Source organism: Ranitomeya variabilis, chromosome 2, assembly GCF_051348905.1.
Source record: "Ranitomeya variabilis isolate aRanVar5 chromosome 2, aRanVar5.hap1, whole genome shotgun sequence".
In the NCBI taxonomy this organism is placed as follows: domain Eukaryota; kingdom Metazoa; phylum Chordata; class Amphibia; order Anura; family Dendrobatidae; genus Ranitomeya; species Ranitomeya variabilis.
This window is the reverse complement of record NC_135233.1, coordinates 1,079,566,141-1,079,586,862: the sequence shown is the minus strand read 5'-3', so window position 1 is coordinate 1,079,586,862 and position 20,722 is coordinate 1,079,566,141. Positions and strand designations below refer to the sequence as shown.

At 41.0% G+C, this 20,722-nt stretch overlaps 1 protein-coding gene across 3 annotated transcripts in view; it reads left to right on the top strand.

Moving 5' to 3' along the window:
• LOC143808719 (cytochrome P450 2C14-like) overlaps positions 1-20,722 on the top strand; it is a 564,240-nt gene that overhangs the window by 430,732 nt on the left and 112,786 nt on the right. The window contains exons 7-10 of one of the 3 annotated variants that reach the window (XM_077291653.1): positions 2,495-2,633; positions 6,082-6,266; positions 9,802-9,943; positions 15,103-16,733. The exons of 1 other annotated variant lie outside the window; for it this stretch is intronic. In XM_077291653.1, coding sequence (XP_077147768.1) covers positions 2,495-2,633; positions 6,082-6,266; positions 9,802-9,943; positions 15,103-15,281 — 645 coding nt within the window. In that variant the 3' untranslated portion in view covers positions 15,282-16,733. Of the gene's footprint in view, positions 1-2,494; positions 2,634-6,081; positions 6,267-9,801; positions 9,944-15,102; positions 16,734-20,722 lie in introns of those variants that run through there. One more of the 3 variants, XM_077291654.1, reaches the window with a different exon arrangement.

The window sequence follows — 20,722 nt, the reverse complement described above, 5'->3', positions numbered from 1 at the left end:
CATAATTACTATTAGTAATCAATACATTAACCCCTTCACGACATGCGCCGTACTAGTACGGCACATGTCGTGTCTCCCCCTTTGATGTGGGCTTCGGCGCTGAGCCTACATCAAAGTCGTAAACATAAAGATGAATGACCTCGGGGAGATCAAAACATCCAACACCGCGGAGACACCATCACGTGTTTCCCAACGCAGTGATCCAGAACACTGCCCCCATCCCTTAAGGGAAATATGCAAATACATGTAGAAAAGCCGCGGAGACACCACCACGTGTTTCTCAACGCAAGCAATGAACAGCCAGGTCTTTCACCGGGAAGGAACAACCACGGGAAGAGCAGCATCCAATAAAGGAAAACCACCTATGCCAAAACATGGTATCCATCCACAGACAACTGTTTCGGGGTATTTGCCCCATCAGTGTGGAATAGGAAACTGGCTATTAGGAGCAGTGCTAGTGAAAAGACTATAAACATAAAGATGAATGACCTCGGGGAGATCAAAACATCCAACACCGCGGAGACACCACGTGTTTCTCAACGCAGTGATCCAGAACACTGCCCCCATCCCTTAAGGGAAATATGCAAATACATGTAGAAAAGCCGCGGAGACACTGGATCACTGCGTTGAGAAACACGTGATGGTGTCTCCGTGGTGTTGGATGTTTTGATCTCCCTGAGGTCATTCCTCTTTATGTTTATAGTCTTTTCACTAGGCACTGCTCCTAATAGCCAGTTTCCTGCTCCACACTGATGAGGGGCAAATACCCCGAAACAGCTGTCTGTGGATGGATACCATGTTTTGGCATGGGTGGTTTTCCTTTATTGGATGCTGCTCTTCCCGTGGTTGTTCCTTCCCGGTGAAAGACCTGGCTATTCATTGCTTGCGTTGAGAAACACGTGATGGTGTCTCCGCGGCTTTTCTACATGTATTTACATCAAAGTCGTGACATGTCAGCTATTTTGTACAGCTGACATGAGCATGCAAAAGCGACAGGTGGAATCGCGAACTAGTTAAATGCTGCTGTCAAATGCTAAAAGCCCTGTGGTCGGAGCTCATAGCAAGTTTGTAATTCAGTTGCATAGGAGCGATCTGATGATCGCTCCTATGTAGGAGAGCCAATCCAGTTGTGCCAGCTTCTAGCCTCCCTTGGGGGCTATTGAAGCATGCCAAAAGTAAAAAAAAATGTTTGAAAAAATATGAAAAAAAATAAATAAATTAATAAACGTTTAAATCACCCCCCTTTTGCCCCATTCAAAATAAAACAATTAAAAAAAATGAAACATCCACATATTTGGTATAGCCACGTTCAGAATTGCTTGGTCTATCAATTAAAAAAAGATTAACCTGATCGCTAAATGGCGTAGCGAGAAAAAAATTAGAAACGCCAGATTTACTGTTTTTAGTCACATCAACATCGCATTAAAATGCAATAACGGGCGATCAAAAGAACGTATCTGCACAAATCTGCATATATCTGCACAAAATTGGTATCATTAAAAACGACAGCTCGGCATGGAAAAATAAGCCCTCACCTGACCCAAGATCCCCAAAAAATGGAAACGCTACGGGTATCGGAAAAAGGTGCAATTTATTTTTTTTAGCAAAGTTTTGATTTTTTTTCACCACTTAGACAAAAGAGAATCTGGACATGTTTGGTGTCTTCATAATCGCAGGTCAGTTTTAGTATTTAGCAAACCTAGCAAAAAAGCCAAACAAAAAACAAGTGTTTTACTTGTACCAGTCCCAGTAAAAGCTATGAGATTTCAGAAATCTCAGGCACACAATTGTTTTTACTACTTGCTGAACTGAAAAACTGCTGCTTTTTGGAAAACAGAAACATGTCAACTCTTTCAGCATTTTTGCAGCTCTCTCACAATGTTTTTTTAATCCTAGAAGGCAATAAGAAAGTGCAAAAATGATGTAAAAATCTGTATTTATGCATGTTCGCTGAATTTTTGCTGCTTTTTTGGTGAATAAAACTAAATTTATTACACATGTACTATAGACAAATGAAATATATAATCTGCACCAAATGCACAGCAAAAATGCTGCAAACATGCATAAAAAAGCAGCTTTTTTAATGGCTGCAGGAAAAAAACACAGCAATAAAGCAACATGTGAACACTGCCTATGTCAGCCAAATTCAGGTGATTAGGAGACACCTAACTTAACATGTGTTTTTGGAAAAGAAGCAATTCTATTTGAATAATTCTACATGTCAATATATTATGTGAAAGACCGCCAAGAACAAAACAGAAATCAGTATTTCATAGGATTTTTTTCTTTTCCTACTTTTTGATGGATATTGTTTGGTATTGCAACTTCGCTTCATACAAATAAAAGGGGCTAATCTGCAGCACCAAAAACAACTTAAGGACATAATTGGTGCTGTTTTTGTAAAAAATATCAGTTACTTTTGTATATTCTTTAGTATTTTGAAAGACCAACATGGTCAATATTTAATGGGTTTTTGTTCTTTTCTGCTGTGCAGGGGAAACCTGAATCCGAGTATTTTCACAATGAAAACCTATTGGCACTGGTAGGAAACCTCTTTGCTGCTGGAATGGAGACCACGTCAACCACCCTGAGATGGGGACTTCTGCTGATGATAAAATACCCTGAAATTCAAAGTAAGAAATTAATTTTTAACTTAAAGTGACTACTATAGCGGGAAAATCTAACAACTTTTTTATTACAGTATTTTAAATAAATGTATTGTCTATTCTGCTTTACTAACCTTTCTTTACTTTCTGGGAGCAGTGCTTGGTGATTCCGCCTCTTCATCTTTTACAGAAGACAAGGAATGCTTTCCAGCTAATCTTTACTTTCCTAGTGATATTATTCATTTAGTCTATTGGCCCTACGGGATGGACAGATTTTACTGACAAACCTTGCAAATTAAATTACAACACGCACTAAATGCTTTATTATGGCGGTCAGCTTGAAGCATTTCCACATGGAGTTGCACAGTGCGCTCGTTGGTCCATAGACCTGACTGGCAGTAGGTGATTCATACAGTTGTGCTCAAAAGTTTACATACCCTGGCAGAATTTTTGCTTTCTTGGCCTTTTTTAGAGAATATGAATGATAACACTAAAACTATTTCTCCACTCGTGGCTAGTGGTTGGGTGAAGCCATTTATTGTCAAACTACTGTAGTTTCACTTTTTAAATCATAATGACTGTAACAACCCTGCCGGCATCACTGCATGGCCTTCCATCCCCCACCTGCCTGATACATCAACTCACTCACCTTGGGCCATGCTGTGAGTTCTGTCTGCTGCAGGCTCCATTCGGTCTGCTTCATGGCTGCCTGCTCTGTGTACACTTCCTGTCTGTGTGCATAGGGGGGTGGCACTGGCAAATCCATATTCTTATTGAGACTGTGTGCACCTCCCTATGGTGTCCCCGGCCAATTGCCTAGAGACCTCGGATACTTAAGCCATCCTCACCCATTGGAGGATGCCTGAGCAAACTATTTCCCTCAGTTAGTATTTGCTACTGAGCTGCAAGGTCATGTTTTGTCTTTATCTCTGAGGGCTGCAATACACAGGCCTATATCTGTGTCCAGTTTGTGTGTCTGTTCCTGTCTGTACTCTGGTCTATGTCCATTCCCGTTGTTTCTCGGTTTGTTTGCTATTCCCATTCTGCTGTGTGTACCTCTGTGTTCTCTCTTTGCTCACCACAACCAGTGGCTCTGCACCTCTTTGCTCTGCTTGCCACAACCATTGGCTCTGCATTTCTCTGCTCTGCTCACCACTACCTGTGGCTCTGTGCCTCTCTGCTCTGCTCGCCATCTGCGCCTCTCTGTTCACCACCACCTGTGGTTCTGTGCTTCTCTGTTCTGGGCGCCACAGCCTGTGATTCCGCGCCTTCTGGCTCTTGACTCTGCCTCCAGCTGTTCTGTGCTTGGCTTCGCCTTCTCTTCTCTGCTCTTAGCTCCACCTTCTCCTATGTCTCTGCTCTTAACTCCGCCTGTGGTTCTGCTTTGCATCTGCTCTTGTGGTCTTGCTCTACCTCCTTCTGCAAATTGCCGAACTGGTCCATACCTGTTTACTTATATTCACCAGTCCGAACAGGTCCCTACCTGTTCCCATATGCCCAACAGTCTGAACAGGTTCTTATCTGTTTCCATACACCTGCCTGTAAACCGGTTCCTTCCTGTCCTGCCAGAGTACCTGCCCTGTCCACCTCTCTGCCAGTGTACCTGCCTGTCTGCCAGAGTGCCAGCTGTGCCTGCCTGCCTGTGTCTCCGCCATGCCTGTCTGCCCACCATTGTCTCTGCTGTACCCGTCTGCCTGCCAGTGTCACAGCCATGCCTGCCTGTGTTCTGTCCCCCAGTGGGATCAGCAGCCACAGCCAGACACCACCCTGGAGTGGTACCTGGTAGCTACCTGCCGCACAAGTCTGACCTCACCATCAGAGGCTCCAGCGAACACCTTGGATACTATTTAGTCATGCCCCTTCTAGGGTAGTCTGGTCAGTGGTCCAGTGAGGCCACACCCCCGCACGCTCGCACCAACCAGTCTGGGCGCGAGCGTTATAATGACAACCCAAAACATCCAAATGACCCTGATCAAAAGTTCACATACCCCATTTCTTAATACCGTGTATTGCCCACGCTAACATCAATGACAGCTTGAAGTCTTTTTAGGTAGTTGTGGATGAGGTTCTTTATTTTCTCAGATGGAAAAGCTGCCCACTCTTCTTGGTAAAAAGCTTCCAGTTCCTGTAAATTCGTAGGCTGTCCAGAATAAACTGCGCACTTGAGATCTCCCCAGAGTAGCTCAGTGATACTGAGGTCAAGAGACTGAGACGGCCACTCCAGAACATTCACTTTGTTCTAGTGTAGCCAATGACAAGTCAACTTGGCCTTGTGTTTTGGATCATTTTCATGTTGGAACGTCCAAGTACATCCTATGTGCAGCTTCCAGGCTGTATTTGCTGATAACATGCTGTATTCATCTTTCCTTCAAGGTTGACCAAGTTTCCTGTGCCTTTGTAGCTCACACATCTCCGAAACATCAGTGATCTACCTCCGTGCTTTACAGTAGGAATGGTGTTCCTTTCAACATAGCCTTGTTGCAATCTCTCCAAATATAAAGTTTATGGTTGTGGCCAAAACATTCAATTTTGGTCTCACCACTCCAAATTACCTTGTTACACATGTTTTGAGGCTTGTCTTTAGCTGTTTTGCGTATTGTAGGCTAGATACTTTGTGGCATTTGCGCAGTGATGGCTTTTTTTCTGGCGACTCGACCATGCAACCAATTTTTCTTCAAGTGCCTCCTTATTATTCATCTTTAATCAGCCACAACGATAGTTTTCAGAGAGTCCAGTATTTCAGCTCATATTATTTATGGGTTTTTCTTTGCATCCCGAACAATTTTCCTGGCAGTTGTGAATGAATTTTTTGTTGGTCTACCTGACCATGGTTTTGTTTTTACAGAGCACCTGATTTTCCATTTGTTTATCACAGATTGAATGCTGCTGACTGATATTATCAATTCCTTGGATATCTTTTTGTATCCCTTTCCCATTTTATACAGTTCAACTATCTTTTCCCATAGAACCGTTGACAATTCTTTTGCTTTCCCCATCACTCACAAACCAGAAACATCAGTGGCTGGATGTAAGATGTAAGAGTCTGTCTGGATACCAGAAACTCACTCAGCTTTTATGCACACACTGATTACAAACAAATAGGTCATAGGTGAGGATGTTACCTTTAGTAGCCATTCAAAACCATTTGTGTCAACTTCTGTGCATGTTACCAGGCCAAAATATCAAGGGTATATGAACTTTGATTGTTTTTGGTTGTCATTATAATGTAAAAAGAGAAAATACAGTAGTTTGACAATAAATGGCTTCACCCAACCACTAACCATGAGTGGAGAAAAAAGTTTTGGTGTTATCATTCATATTCTCTAAAAAAGGCCAAGAAAGTAAAAATTCTGCCAGGGTATGTAAACTTTTGAGCACAACTGTATACTAACCATCACTTTGTCGATTAGATTTGTTTGGTGATCTTTACCATGTTGACATGAATAATAAATGGTATGTTATACTGTCTTGGCAGAGAAGGTTCATGATGAAATTGAGCGAGTTATTGGATCGGCTCAACCTCAAATGGATCATCGGAGACAAATGCCATATACTGACGCCGTCATTCACGAGATTCAGCGGTTTGGGGATATTATACCTCATAATCTTCCACATGCAACTACTAAAGACATCACATTTAGGGGGTATTTCATTCCTAAGGTAAAAAGAAAATCTTAGTTTATATCAGACTCCTCCAAGTTAAAAACCACCTAAGGCAATGACCAATGTAAAATGCATCCTATTACCTTGAAGCAGTCAAGGTACAATAGTTAGGAGAGAAAGACAATTTTTTTTGCCAAAGATCATCTAATATTCTTTTTTTAAGAAAATTCAAGTAACTTTATCAAGAAGCTTTTGATATTTGTCAGCAGATCTGTCAGCTTTCTTGCATGGTGAACAGAACGATCTCCAGTATGTTGTAGTAGAGAATATCTGACAGATCCACAATATATTAAAATATACAGGACAAGAGACAGATCCTCTACTACTTCAAAACACAAGGGAGTTGACAGATCCTACACATACTACACCACACAGGAGAGCTGACAGATCCTCTATATACTACTTCAAAACACAGGAGAGCTGACAGATCCTACATATACAACACCACAAAGGAGAGCTGACAGATCCTCTATATACTACTTCAAAACACTGGAGAGCTGACAGATCTTCTATATACTACACCATGCTGGTGAGCTGACAGATCCTCTATATACTGCACCACACAGGAGAGCTGACAGATCTTCTATATACTGCACCACTCAGGAGAGCTGACATATACTCTATATAATACACCACACAGGAGAGCTGACAGATCCTCTATACACTGCACCACACAGGAGAGCTGACTGATCCTCTATATACTACACCACACAGGAGAGCTGACAGATCCTACATACACTACACCACACAGGAGAGCTGACAGATCCTCTATATACTACTTCAAAACACAGGAGAGCTGATAGATCTTCTATATACTACACCACGCAGGTGAGCTGACAGATCGTCTATATACTACACCACACAGTAGAGCTGACAGATCCCCTATATACTACTTCAAAACACAGGAGAGCTGACAGATCCTACATATACTACACCACACAGGAGATCTGACAGATCCTCTATATACTACTTCAAAACACAGGAGAGCTGGCAGATCTTCTATATACTACACCATGCAGGAGAGCTGACAGATCCTCTATATACTACACCATGCAGGAGAGCTGACAGATCCTCTATATACTACACCACACAGGAGAGCTGACAGATCCCCTATATACTACTTCAAAACACAGGAGAGCTGACAGACAGATCCTACACATACTACACCACACAGGAGAGCTGTCAGATCCTCTATATACTACTTCAAAACACAGGAGAGCTGACAGATCCTCTATACACTGCACCACACAGGAGAGCTGACAGATCCTCTATATACTGCACCACACAGGAGTGCTGGCAGATGATCTCTATACTACACCACATAGGAGAGCTAACAGATCCTTTATAAACTACACCACACAGGAGAGCTGACAGATCTTCTAAATACTACACCACACAGGATAGCTGACAGATCTTCTAAATACTACACCACACAGGAGAGCTGACAGATCCTACATACACTACACCACACAGGAGAGCTGACAGATCCTCTATATACTACTTCAAAACACAGGAGAGCTGATAGATCTTCTATATACTACACCACACAGGTGAGCTGACAGATCCTTTATATACTACACCACACAGGAGAGCTGACAGATCATCTATTTACTACTAGGGTTGAGCAACTTTTATTTTTATAGGATCGGGTCGGGTTTCACGAAACCCGATTTTCTCAAAAGACGGGTCGAGTGAAATCGGCCGATCCTATAAAAAAGTCGGGGTCGGACAAAACACGAAACCCAATGCAGTGCAATGGGATACTATGGTTCCCAGGGTCTGAAGGAGAGGAAACTCTCCTTCAGGCCCTGGGATCCATATTATTGTGTAAAATAAAGAATCAAAATAAAAAATATTGATATACTCACCCTCGGACGCGCCCTGGTACTAACCGACAGGCTTCCTTCCTAAGAATGAGCGCGTGAATGACCTGCGGTGACGTCGCAGCTTGTGATTGGTCGCGAGCGGTCACATGGACAAGCCGCGACATCATCTAAGGTCCTTCACGCGCTCCTTCTTAGGAAGGAAGGCTGCCGGAAAGAAGCAGGGCGCGTCCGAGGGTGAGTATATTCCTATTAGGTATATACTCACCCTCGGACGCGCCCTGCTTCTTTCCGGCAGCCTTCCTTCCTAAGAATGAGCGCGTGAAGGACCTTAGATGACGTTGCGACTTGTGATTGGTCGCGTGACCACGACGTCACCGCAGGTCATTCACGCGCTCATTCTTAGGAAGGAAGCCTGCCGGTTAGTAACAGGGCGCGTCCGAGGGTGAGTATATCAATATTTTTTATTTTGATTCTTTATTTAACACTTAAATATGGATTCCGATACCGATTCCCGATATCGCAAACATATCGGAACTCAGTATCGGAACTCAGACACCAGATTCAGAAGATCGCCGACCTCATGGCCGACAACACACAGGCGTCGGGTCGGGTTTCATGAAACCCGACTTTGCCAAAAGTCGGCGACTTCTGAAAATGGCCGACCCGTTTCGCTCAACCCTATATACTACTTCAAAACACAGGAGAGCTGACAGATCCTTCACATACTACACCACACAGGAGATCTGACAGATCCTCTATATACTACTTTAAAACACAGGAGAGCTGACAGATATTCTATATACCACACCATGCAGGAGAGCTGACAGATCCTCTATATACTACACCACACAGGAGAGGAGACAGATCCTCTATATGCTACACCACACAGGAGTGCTGACAGATCTATCTACTGCACCACACAGGAGAGCTGACATATACTCTATATACTACACCACACAGGAGAGCTGACAGATCCTCTATATACTACACTACACAGGAGAGCTGACAGATCCTCTATATACTATATCACACAGGAGAGCTGACAGATCCTCTATATACTACACCACACAGGAGAGCTGACAGATCTATCTACTGCACCACACAGGAGAGCTGACAGATCCTCTATATACTACACCACATAGAAGAGCTGACAGATCCTCTATATACTACACTACACAGGAGAGCTGACAGATCCTCTATATACTACATGACAAAGAAGATCTGACAGATCCCCTATGTACTACACCACATAGGAGAGCTGACAGATCCTTTATAAACTATACCACAGAGGAGAGGTGACAGATCCTCTATATACTACACCACACAGGAGAGCCGACACATCCTCTATATACTACACCACACAGGAGAGCTGATAGATCCTCTATATACTACACCACACAGGAGAGCTGACAGATCCTCTATATACTACACCACACAGGAGAGCCGACAGATCCTCTATATACTATGCCACACAGGACAGATCCTCTATATACTACACCACACAGTAGAGCTGACAGATCACATTAAAGACTCAAAGACCTTAAGCTTATAAACAGTTCTAGATTTGGATATTATATTTATAATTGCAGTCCTGATGTGAAGAACAATTGTTATCTGTTATATGTTTTTGTTCAATGCACTGATTTTTATATAATATATTTTTTTCCTTCATGATTTATACCTCATAACTGTTTGTGTTCCTCCAGGGCACTTTTATTTTCCCACTGATACATTCCATGCTGAGAGATAAAGCTTACTTTGAGAAACCAGAGGAATTTTATCCAGAACATTTTCTGGACTCTAAAGGAAATTTCAAAAAGAATGAGGCCTTCACCCCGTTCTCAATAGGTAATATTTGTAATAAATCATTTTTTCCTTATAAAGGTTTATGTCATGGAAGTCCAGATGACATCATCTTACTGGAGCTAATCTGTGTTGCAATAGAGATGAGCCGATCTTTCTGCAGAGGATCGAGTTTGTTCAAATTTGCGTGAAACCACAAATTTTAAGAAATTCTTTTTACTTTGCAATTCGATTTGCGGTTCACAATTAAAAGAAAAAAACTCACCAGTCACCAATTCCCAAATTGGTGAAATTTAGGAGAGCGGGCTAAAGTCTTTTTATGTGGCTGCACTGATCTCCCTAAAATGTCATCTTAAGGATTATCATACCTTGTACATTGATGGTCAGTATCTGTGCTATCACAGACCAGCGGTTTCCAGAAGAGCACAATTTGTACGGTAGAATTATGTTTAATTTTCAAAGTCACTGGATAAGTCTCTTTCTTCTATGGAGTGCAAGATCTTTTGGTCACCGGGGTCCTTTAATGTAGAATATAAGCTTTTACAATGGGTCCTTTCTCTCCTGTAGAGTGTAAGCTCTTATGGTCAGTGGGATCCTCTCTTTCCTGTAGAGTGTAAGCTCTTATGATCAACAGGGTCCTCTCTCTCTACCGGAGAGTGTAAGCTCTTATGGTCAGTGGGGTCCTCTCTCTTCTATAGAGTGTAAGCTCTTATAATCAGCGGGGTCCACTCTCTCCTGTAGAGTGTAAGCTCTTATGGTCAGTGGGGTCCTCTCTCTTCTATAGAGTGTAAGCTCTTATAATCAGTGGGGTCCTCTCTCTCCTGTAGAGTGTAAGCTCTTATGGTCAGCGGGGTCCTCTCTCTCCTGTGGAGTGTAAGCTCTTATGGTCAGTGGGGTCCTCTCTCTTCTATAGAGGGTAAGCTCTTATAATCAGCGGGGTCCACTCTCGCCTGTAGAGTGTAAGCTCTTATGGTCAGCGGGGTCCTCTCTCTCCTGTGGAGTGTAAGCTCTTATGGTCAGTGAGGTCCTCTCTCCTGTAGAGTGAAAGCTCTTATGGTCAGTGAGGTCGTCTCTCTCCTGTACAGTGTTAGCTATTATGGTCAGTGGGGTAAACCACCGTTTGGGCTCATGGCAGAGCTTGGAAGGGAAGATGCAGAATTGGCTGGAATTGAGATCGAACGCTATGTCATGTTGTGCCTAAACAGTGGAAACCCTCCAATTCAAACTGTAACCCTAACCCCAACACACCCCTAACCCTAATCCCAACCTTAACCACAACCCTAACCCCAACACACCAGTAAACCTAATCACAACCCTAACCATAACCCTAACCACATCCCTAACCCTGACACACCCCAACCCTAATTCCAACCCTAACCCTAATCCCAATCATAAATGTAATCCAAACCCTAAGCCCAACTGTAATCCACTAGCCACCCTAACTAGGGCCAGGAAAGCGCACTAGTAGTGCACGACGCCGCACTGGCGGTCGCTGCAGAAAGGCGCAGGATGCTCGTGCCTAGAGCTGGATGGCACAGTCTGCCGCTAGATAGCTCACTCACCCAAGAACATGCAACAACGCTAGGGAGTTTTCACCAGATTCGGTCACACATCTACACACACACGAGTACAATTCTATACTAGCGCATGGCCGAGCGGCCATGCGAGCATTTTATAGGTGTAGCCTTCCGGAACCTTCCTTGTGGTCCAATCAGAGCTGCTACAGGACCTGAGCATGTGACCTCCGACCTCCAATGAGAGGTCATCTCACGGGCATGCTCAGTAGATGAAAAGCAGGACTTAGTCCCTGGAACGTCTGCCTGCCGCTGATCAGTGCTGGTTACAAAGGCTGAACCTGGAGCAGCAGCTGTAACCAGACACACAGTATCAGCTTGAGCCAGACGCTGGGATCGATGTCTCTGATGAGCAGACTCCACTACATTCCTCCTGTGCAGCTGTGGGAGCTCAACACCTAACACACATTTTTATTATTTTTGCCTGAGAGGTTGATAAGGGGGGTTTGATTTACTATTTATAGCGGGTTTCTGTAGCAGATTTTTATGCTTGGCTGCTGTCACTCACTAAAAGACTTTTTATTTCAAAAAATAGTTTTTGTATCACCACATTTTGAGAGCTATAATTTTTCTATATTTTGGCCCACATAGTTATGTGAGGTCTTTTTTTTGCGGGACAAGTTGACGTTTTTATTGGTACCATTTTCGGGCACATGACATTTTTAAATCACTTTTTATTCCGATTTTTGTGAATTTCTTTTGGGGGGGGGGGGGGCGTTTATACCGTTCCGCATTTGGTAAAATTGATAAAGCAGTTTTATTCTTCGGGTCAGTTCGATACCTCATTTACATCATTTTTTTATGTTTTGGCGCTTTTATACAATAAAAACTATTTTATAGAAAAAATAATTAAGCTATAACTTTTTTATTTTATTGCTGATGATGCTGTGTGGTGGCTCATTTTTTTGTGGGACAAGATGACATTTTCAGCGGTACCATGGTTATTTATATCCGTCTTTTTGATCGCGTGTTATTCCACTTTTTGTTCGGCGGTATGATAAAGCATTTTTTTTGCCTTGTTTTTATTTTTTTAATGGTGTTCACTAAAGGGGTTAACGAGTGGGACAGTTTTATAGGTCGGGTCGTTACAGACGCGGCGATACCAAATATGTGTACTTTTATTTTTTTTTGTTATTATTTACATAAATAAATTAATTTATTGGTAAAACATTTATTTATTTATTTGGTGATTTTTTTAAATATATTTTTGCACATCATATATTTTTTTTAACTTTATTACATTGTCCCAGGTTGGGACATCACTATATAAAGTCAGATTGCTGATCTGACAGGCAGTGTAGTAGGCTTGCCGGCGCCTGCTCTTAGCAGGCGCTTGCAAGACACCTCACTGCAGGACCCGGAAGGACCACGCGGCCAACTTGGAGCCAGGGGTCCCCAATGGAGACCTCAGGAACAACGTGATCGCATCGCATTGTTCCGGTGGGAGAGCACAGGGAGCCCCTGTCCCTGCGCGATTGTTCTCTATGCCGCTGTCAGTACTGACAGTGGCATCAGAGGGGTTAAATGCCTGATCATGGACGTTGCTGCGGGGTGTCAGCTGTCACATACAGCTGACACTCGCACTCGATCACCGCGGCACCCAGCGTGAGGCCGCAGTGATCGTGCTGCCATACTAGTACTGCTAAAGGCAGAAGTGCAGTTCTTGCAGAGCAGTACTAGTATGGCGGAAGTCGGGAAGGGGTTAAAGGGAATCTGTTAGCATGTTTTTACTATTTCATCTGAGAGCAGCCTGATGTAGACAAAGATAAGCAGAATCCAATGTTGTATCACTTAAATTACTGGGTGCAGCCGCTCTCATACAATCAGAGTGTTTAGATTTCAAATAAAACAGAGCTTCCTCTGCTCTCTCCAGGCTCTGTATAGACAAAGTCCGTAGACAGTGAGCTGCCTATTATAGAAGGGGGTGTCTTGGATCAAGGCTCACGTGACCAGATAGTCACAGCTATGGTAAGCTAGTGATGCAAAACAATCATTGTAACAAAAAAAGCTCTATTTACCTGCCCATATAATTGCAGGCTTTTGGCCCGGAAAAGGCATCTTGTTAGGTTAGGGACCCAACAGGGTTGCAATTTGTCGCTGGCTGTTGGTCTCACATGAATGTCTTTTCTAAGTACCTTCATTTTCTAACTGGTTTTCTACAGCAGTAATGCAATTCCATTTTCAGATATTCAATGTTCACATTCTACAGCGGCTCAGAGTAGAGCTTTCATTTGTCAGTTATACAGAGTGTGGCTCTCTTAGCTTGCACCTGTTCACATTTGTGTTCTTGTTTGGAAGTGATGGTCATTCTTTTGATAACACTAAAACAAAATCACATTTCTCTAAAGTGCAATTAAAATAACAAAGAAAGAGCTGCCTAATTAATGATAATCATGGAGGAACTAGACTCCTACAAGTAAATACACCAACACATACAATAATTAGTGCCCTTGAGCTCCTCTGATCCTGCAGGAGAAATCTCCTTGTGGCATGGGAGAGCACAATTTTCAGGTCAGTAGGGCAACCTTGATGATGGTCTAAGCTGTCAATCAGAGTTCCACTCTCCCACCGACAATCCTAAAGATTGAAGATTGAGACAAACTCTTTATGGGGTACATCTGCGGCTAACACGTTGAGTACATCTGTTAATGACACATTGTGATGAGGACATCTATGGATGACTCATTTTTATCAAAGCACATGCGGCTGACCAAATGCTGAAAGTGGGAATGTGGCCTTATTCTCTAAGTAATATATTCAAAACTCCTGATACAGCAGGGTCCTATAGATGTCAGGGCCCGGCTGTAAGATGCAGTCAGAGACTAGGGTTGAGAGAAGGACATTTAGGCCATGTTCACACTTTCTATATTTAGTCTGTATTTTACATCAGTATTTGTAAGCCAAAACCAGGAGTGGAACAATCAGAGGGAAAGTATAATAGAAAAAAAGGTCACCACTCCTGAATTTTTCATCCACTCCTGATTTTGGCTTACAAATAAAATACTGACCAAATGTTGAACTTGTGAGCATGACCTTAAATTGGTGCTACTGGTCAGAGGCCACTCTAGTTCCCTTCTGCCTTAGTCATCACATGATGGAAAGAGATCCTTCCTGAACCCCTTCCCGCAGGCACAAATGCAACATGACCAGTAACAGACTGCCACGAAAAGTGGTGAGTTCTCCTGCAATGGAAGTTTTCAAACAGAGGCTGGACAGACATCTGTCTGAGATGGTTTAGTGACTCCTGCATTGAGCGGGAGGGTTGGACACAATGACCCTGGAGGCCACTTCTACTCTAACATAAAATGTGGCACAAAATTATAACATGCATGAACATTTAATGATGTTCAGTTACAATTCACTTGTATACATGCAGAATATGGAATTTCAGGAATTTTGGTGAGATGTTATTGAAAGGTGGATGATATCAATTGGTGCAAATAATTGTATCTTTAATTACATGAGAAGAACCTATTTGGGCTTCCAAGTAGAAGCAAAGTAACAGATCTTAAAATAAAAAGTATCAATCACAGCAGATTTAAGCTTCGAAGCCGAAAACCAATTTATAAAATGTTACTTTTGTCCTGTTGTGATCTCAAGTCATCGACCATCTTCTCTTCTTCCTCGCAGGTAAACGAAGCTGTGCTGGGGAAACCTTGGCTAAAATGGAGCTGTTCCTATTCTTTACAACATTACTACAACATTTCACATTCCAGCCCTTACCTGGAGCCAAACTGGACCTCACCCCTGCACTGGGGGCTACGAACGCCCCCAAACCCTTTGAAATATGTGCAACATCTCGCAGATAGACTACACATTGTCACTGCTAACATGAGACATGCTAGTTTGCATATGCCATGAATATAATTAGAATTTGTTGCTCTTTGTTATTTGTTATTTTAGGCTGGAGAGCGGCTGACTGTTGTGTTCTTCTTCTTCTGGGAGTACAGATAGAAAAGATTTTCGGTGCAGAGTTCCAAATCTCCAGCATAACTATGGAGTTAAAAGATAAAATTCTGTCTGTCTGTAACTGCCTCTAGAGGGAGCTAAAGGTATACAAACTGTTCCCTCTAGTGGTGGCTGCAAGTAGACACAAATTCAAAGTGGTTATCTGAAAGACAGTAGTGGAAGAGCAAAATATGTTATAAAATAAAAAAATAAGCATTACTCATCTGCTAAATTCCCTGCTGTTCTAGTGCTGGTGTTCTGGTGATCCCTGTAGGCCCAGAAGAGTTGACATAATGTACATCAATCATGTGATTGCTGCTTTTTTCATTTAGATAATTTTCTTGCACTTAAAACCAGGACAACCACGTATTTAGGTCCCGCATGGTTGGGTTCTTGAAATTAAGTTAAAAAGAAATAATTAAAAGTGGAGAATCTCACTGAATGTGAATATTTAAATGAACTTTACATTCTGAATTTTTTTTATTTATAATAAATGTTTATAAAAATGAATGTATTTTATTGTTTTTGTTCATTTTGCTCCCCAAAATTTTAAGAGAACAAAGGAATAAGAATTCATGTAAACACATCCAAATGCTCCTAAGAATTTTGCAGCTCAACTTAGGAGATGGTCTACAAGAATGCAGTCGAGTTTGTCCGCCATGACAAGGTTAACAACTTGACTGTTTATTTTTCTGGGCATCTTACCAAAACTCAGACAATGCTTCTTATATGGACCCGTTGGAGAACCATAAACAATCATTATTTTGGTAAGTGATACATGTCTGCAGCCCATAATTCTGTTATCAGAGCAATATCTGCATTCACTGCAAACAGTAAAGTGATAACTACAGTAAAAGCAATCTGTATAAGTTTCTTCAGCCTCAAAAAAATTTGGACGCCTTATTTTTTTTTTTTTTTTAAGATCTATTAAAAAAATGTCCTATTTTTATGGACAGTCCTTGGAATTTTGGGATAGTTGACAAACCTGCACCATGCTCATAATATGAACTAATTCTACTTGAGCTACAGGGGTTCATAGGAGACCGTGCTTTTTACCATATACAGTTAAAGTGTAGTATTACAGAACATATTACAAGCAGTGCGATGACTGCAAGCTCAAGTTTCCTATGGGGGCTAGAAATAATTAAATCAAATATCAAAAAAAGTTTTTAAAAAATTATTTCTGGTCCAAGTCCCCTATGAAGACTGAAATAAAGATTTAAAAAAAGTTAAGTTAAAGAGGTTGTTCAAAACTCAGCTGTTTCCTTCTTAAATGCTACATTTCCCCTGTGAAATAAAAACATCTTATGATCATCTTCTGCAGTGGTGCAATTCCTGTGATGTTGGCGCTGGATCTCACCGGACATTATTACGTCACATAAGAATCGGTATTAGAGATGAGTGAATATTTCAATATTCGCTTCGGATTACGATTGTTGAATTTGCAATATTTGCTGATTAATTTGTCAAATATTCGCCGAACATAACCAAACGCCATTCATGTCAATGGGAGGCAAAAACAAATGCATGCACAACACCTTATAACTGCCCCAAATGCTGCCAAAACACATCAAATGAAGGACAGACACAGTGAAAGTGGCCTTAATTCACCCACAGTACAAATTGTAGCATGGCACTACAGCAATCAGCCAGGCATGAGGTCAGAAAAATGTAAGCATAGTGAGACGGGCAGTTGAGTCCAAGGAAGTGGAGGCCTGTTGGTCTCAGAGGCCTATTGCTACAGGCAACACGCATGAAGGATACCCAACCAGGAGTGTTCATATTTACAAAAATTATTGGCAGACATAACCAAAATGGCATCAATTTCACCAAAGTAGAAATAGTATAATAATTAATAACAGATCTTCCACTACACCCAATCCAACAGATGGACACTCAACCTGGAGTTTTCACATTTAAAAAAAAATGATTGCCTGACACCACTGAAGTGGCATCAATTTCACGAGAGTAGAAATAGTATAATAGACCAACAGGTCTTCCACCACTTCTAATCCAGCAGATGGACAACCAACCAGTAGTGTTGAGCGATACCGTCTGATATTTGAAAGTATCGGTATCGCATTGGATCGGCCGATATCAAAAAAATATCGGATATCGCCGATACTGATACCCGATACCAATACAAGTCAATGGGACACAAATATCGGAAGCTATCCTTGATGGTTCCCAGGGTCTGAAGGAGAGGAGACTCTCCTTCAGGCCCTGGGATCCATATTCATGTAAAAAATAAAGAATAAAAATAAAAAATATGGATATACTCACCCCTCCGACGACCCTGGCTGTCAACGCTGCAAGCGTCTGCCTCCGTTCCTAAGAATGCAGAGAGTGAAGGACCTTCGATGACGTCGCGGTCACGTGAGCGGTCACATGAGCGGTCACGCGACCAATCACAAGACCATGACATCATCGCAGGTCCTACCCTCACTGCATTCTTAGGAACGGAGGCAGACGCTTGCAGCGTTGACAGCCAGGGTCGTCGGAGGGGTGAGTATATCCATATTTTTTATTTTTATTCTTTATTTTTAGCATGAATATGGATCCCAGGGCCTGAAGGAGAGTCTCCTCTCCTCCAGACCCTGGGAACCATACGCACCGCACATGCCTGGGAACTTATAGGAACTTCTGTTTCCGATTTCCGATATCACAAAAATATCGGAACTCGGTATCGGAATTCCAATACAGCGAATATCGGCCGATACCCGATATTTGTAGTATCTGAATGCTCAACACTACCAACCAGGAGTGTTCACATTTCCAAAAATTATTGGCAGACATTACCAAAGTGGCTTCAATTTCACCACAGTAGAAATTGTATAATAGTGACCGACAGGTCTTCTACTATACCCAATCCAACAGATGGACACCCAACTTGGAGTTTTCACATTTTAAAAAGTGAGGGCTTTACACCACAGAAGTGGCATAAATTTCACGAGAGTAGAAATAGTACAATAGGGACCAACAGGTCTTCCACCACACCCAATCCAGCAGATGGACACCCATCCAGGAGTGTTCACATTTTCAAAAATTATTGGCAGACATTACCAAAGTGGCATCAATTTCATCACAGTAGAAATAGTATAATAGGGACTGACAGGTCTTTCACTACATCCAATCCAGCAGATGGACAACCAACCAGGAATATTCCCATTTTAAAAAATGAGGGTCTGACACCACCGAAGTGGAATAAATGTCATGAGAATAGAAATTGTATAATTGGGATTGACACATCTTATACTATAGCTACAGAAACTTTGGAAAATATTTTTAACTTATCGGATCATGAAATAAAAGATAGTGAGAGATCACTTTTATCAAAAGTTTTATCCTTCTGCCCTTCAAATAAATCAAAAGATTTTGATCTTTTTTTAGACCTCCAAACTTTTGTCAGAAAACTGACTTTAAAAAGGCATTTTTTATTGAAAGAAATTAACTCACAGAGCAAACCTGTGAATAGAACATCAGAAGAGCATTCAAAAGAATCAAACAAATTATTCCATCTAGATGTACCCGTAAAAATCTAGTTTTTATCCACTTGAAGATAAGGGACACCATGTTACTGTTTTTAGAGATATTGTACTGAAACAATTTGAAAAACTTTCCAGGAACAATTTATGTACAAGCATGCATAACAATAAAAAGAAAAAAAATGAACCTTAATTTAACTGAAAAGTTAATTAAATTTTCCTCATGACATTGGGCTAATATGTTTTAATTATTTTCTTTCCCATGATAGCAGGCTCTCTACAGTACAAAAAAAAACTTTTTAATGAAATGTTTGGAATTCATTTGAAAAATAATTACTTTATGTTTGAAAAAGAATTTTATCATCAGGTAAAAGGGACTGCAATGGGCTCTAAAGTAGCATCAACTTTTGCTAAATCTTCTTATGTTTTTTTTTAGGAAATATTTATTTTAAACGAATTAAGGAACAAATGGATCATTTTTTTATAAAAGGTTTATTGTCGATTTGATTTTTATTTGGGATATTACAGAGAATAATATTGATTCTTTTATTCAATATATTAATAATAATAATTGGGGGTTATCCTTCTCTGCATTATATGATATGAATAGTATTGATTTTCTCGATAGTACCCTTTTCATCAGGGAAGATTATATCTGCAGTAAAACTTGTTTTAAGGAGGTTGATAAAAAATAGCTACATTCATTTTAACAGTGGAAACTATTCAAAATGGCTTTATAATATTCCAAATAATCAATATCGTAGAATTAGGAAACGTTGTACCACAGATCAAGATTTTAGGGAACAAGAGGTTTTATTAAATAACAGGTTTTCAGCTCAGAAGTATCCATCGAATTTAGTGAAACGTGCATTTAATAATTCTGTAAATTTAAGCTAAGAATCACTATTAAAAAATACAAGTATAACCCCATCTGATAAAAAATATATGTTAAATTTTATATTGCAATTTAGTTCAGAACATAAAGAAATATGGGATATTCTCAAAAAAAAGCTGGTATATTTTGTTGAATGATCCTATTCTTAATAAAATTCTACCCAGAAATCCTAAGGTTACTTTTCGTAGAGCACCTACAATCAGGAATATTGTAGCTCTCAGCCATCTAAAACCCTATGTTGATATATCGAATAATGTGGTTACTAATACAATTAACATGCAAACCACCCTTGGGGGTAAAGGGGTTAAGCAAGATAAATCTACAAATATCCATAGTTATATGCATCTCTTCGTTGCAAAGGCTAATAAACCAGCTTGTCCATCATGTCATATACAGTATAGAGGAGCTTCTCACAAAATTAGAATATAATCGAAAAGTTAATTTATTTCAGTTCTTCAATGCAAAAAGTGAAACTCATAGAGTCATTACAAACAGAGTGATGTATTTCAAGTGTTTCTTTCTGTTAATGTTTATGATTATGGCTTAGAGCCAATGAAAACCCAATAGTCATTATCTCAGTAAATTAGAATAATTAACAGATAACATCTATGAAGGCTTCCTAAACATTTAAAACGGTCCCTTAGTCTATTTCAGTAGGCTCCACAATCATGGGGAAGGCTGCTGACATGATAGATGTCAAGAAGGCAGTCATTGACACACACACAACAAAGTGGGTAAGCCACAAAATGTCATTGCTAAAGAACCTGGCTGTTCATAGAGTGCTGCATTCAAGCATATTAATGGAAAGTTGAGTGGAGGGAAAAAGTGTGATAGAAAAAGATGCACAAGCAACCGGAATAACTGCATCCTTGAAAAGATTGTTAAGAAGAACTATTCAAAAATATGAGGGAGATTCACAAGA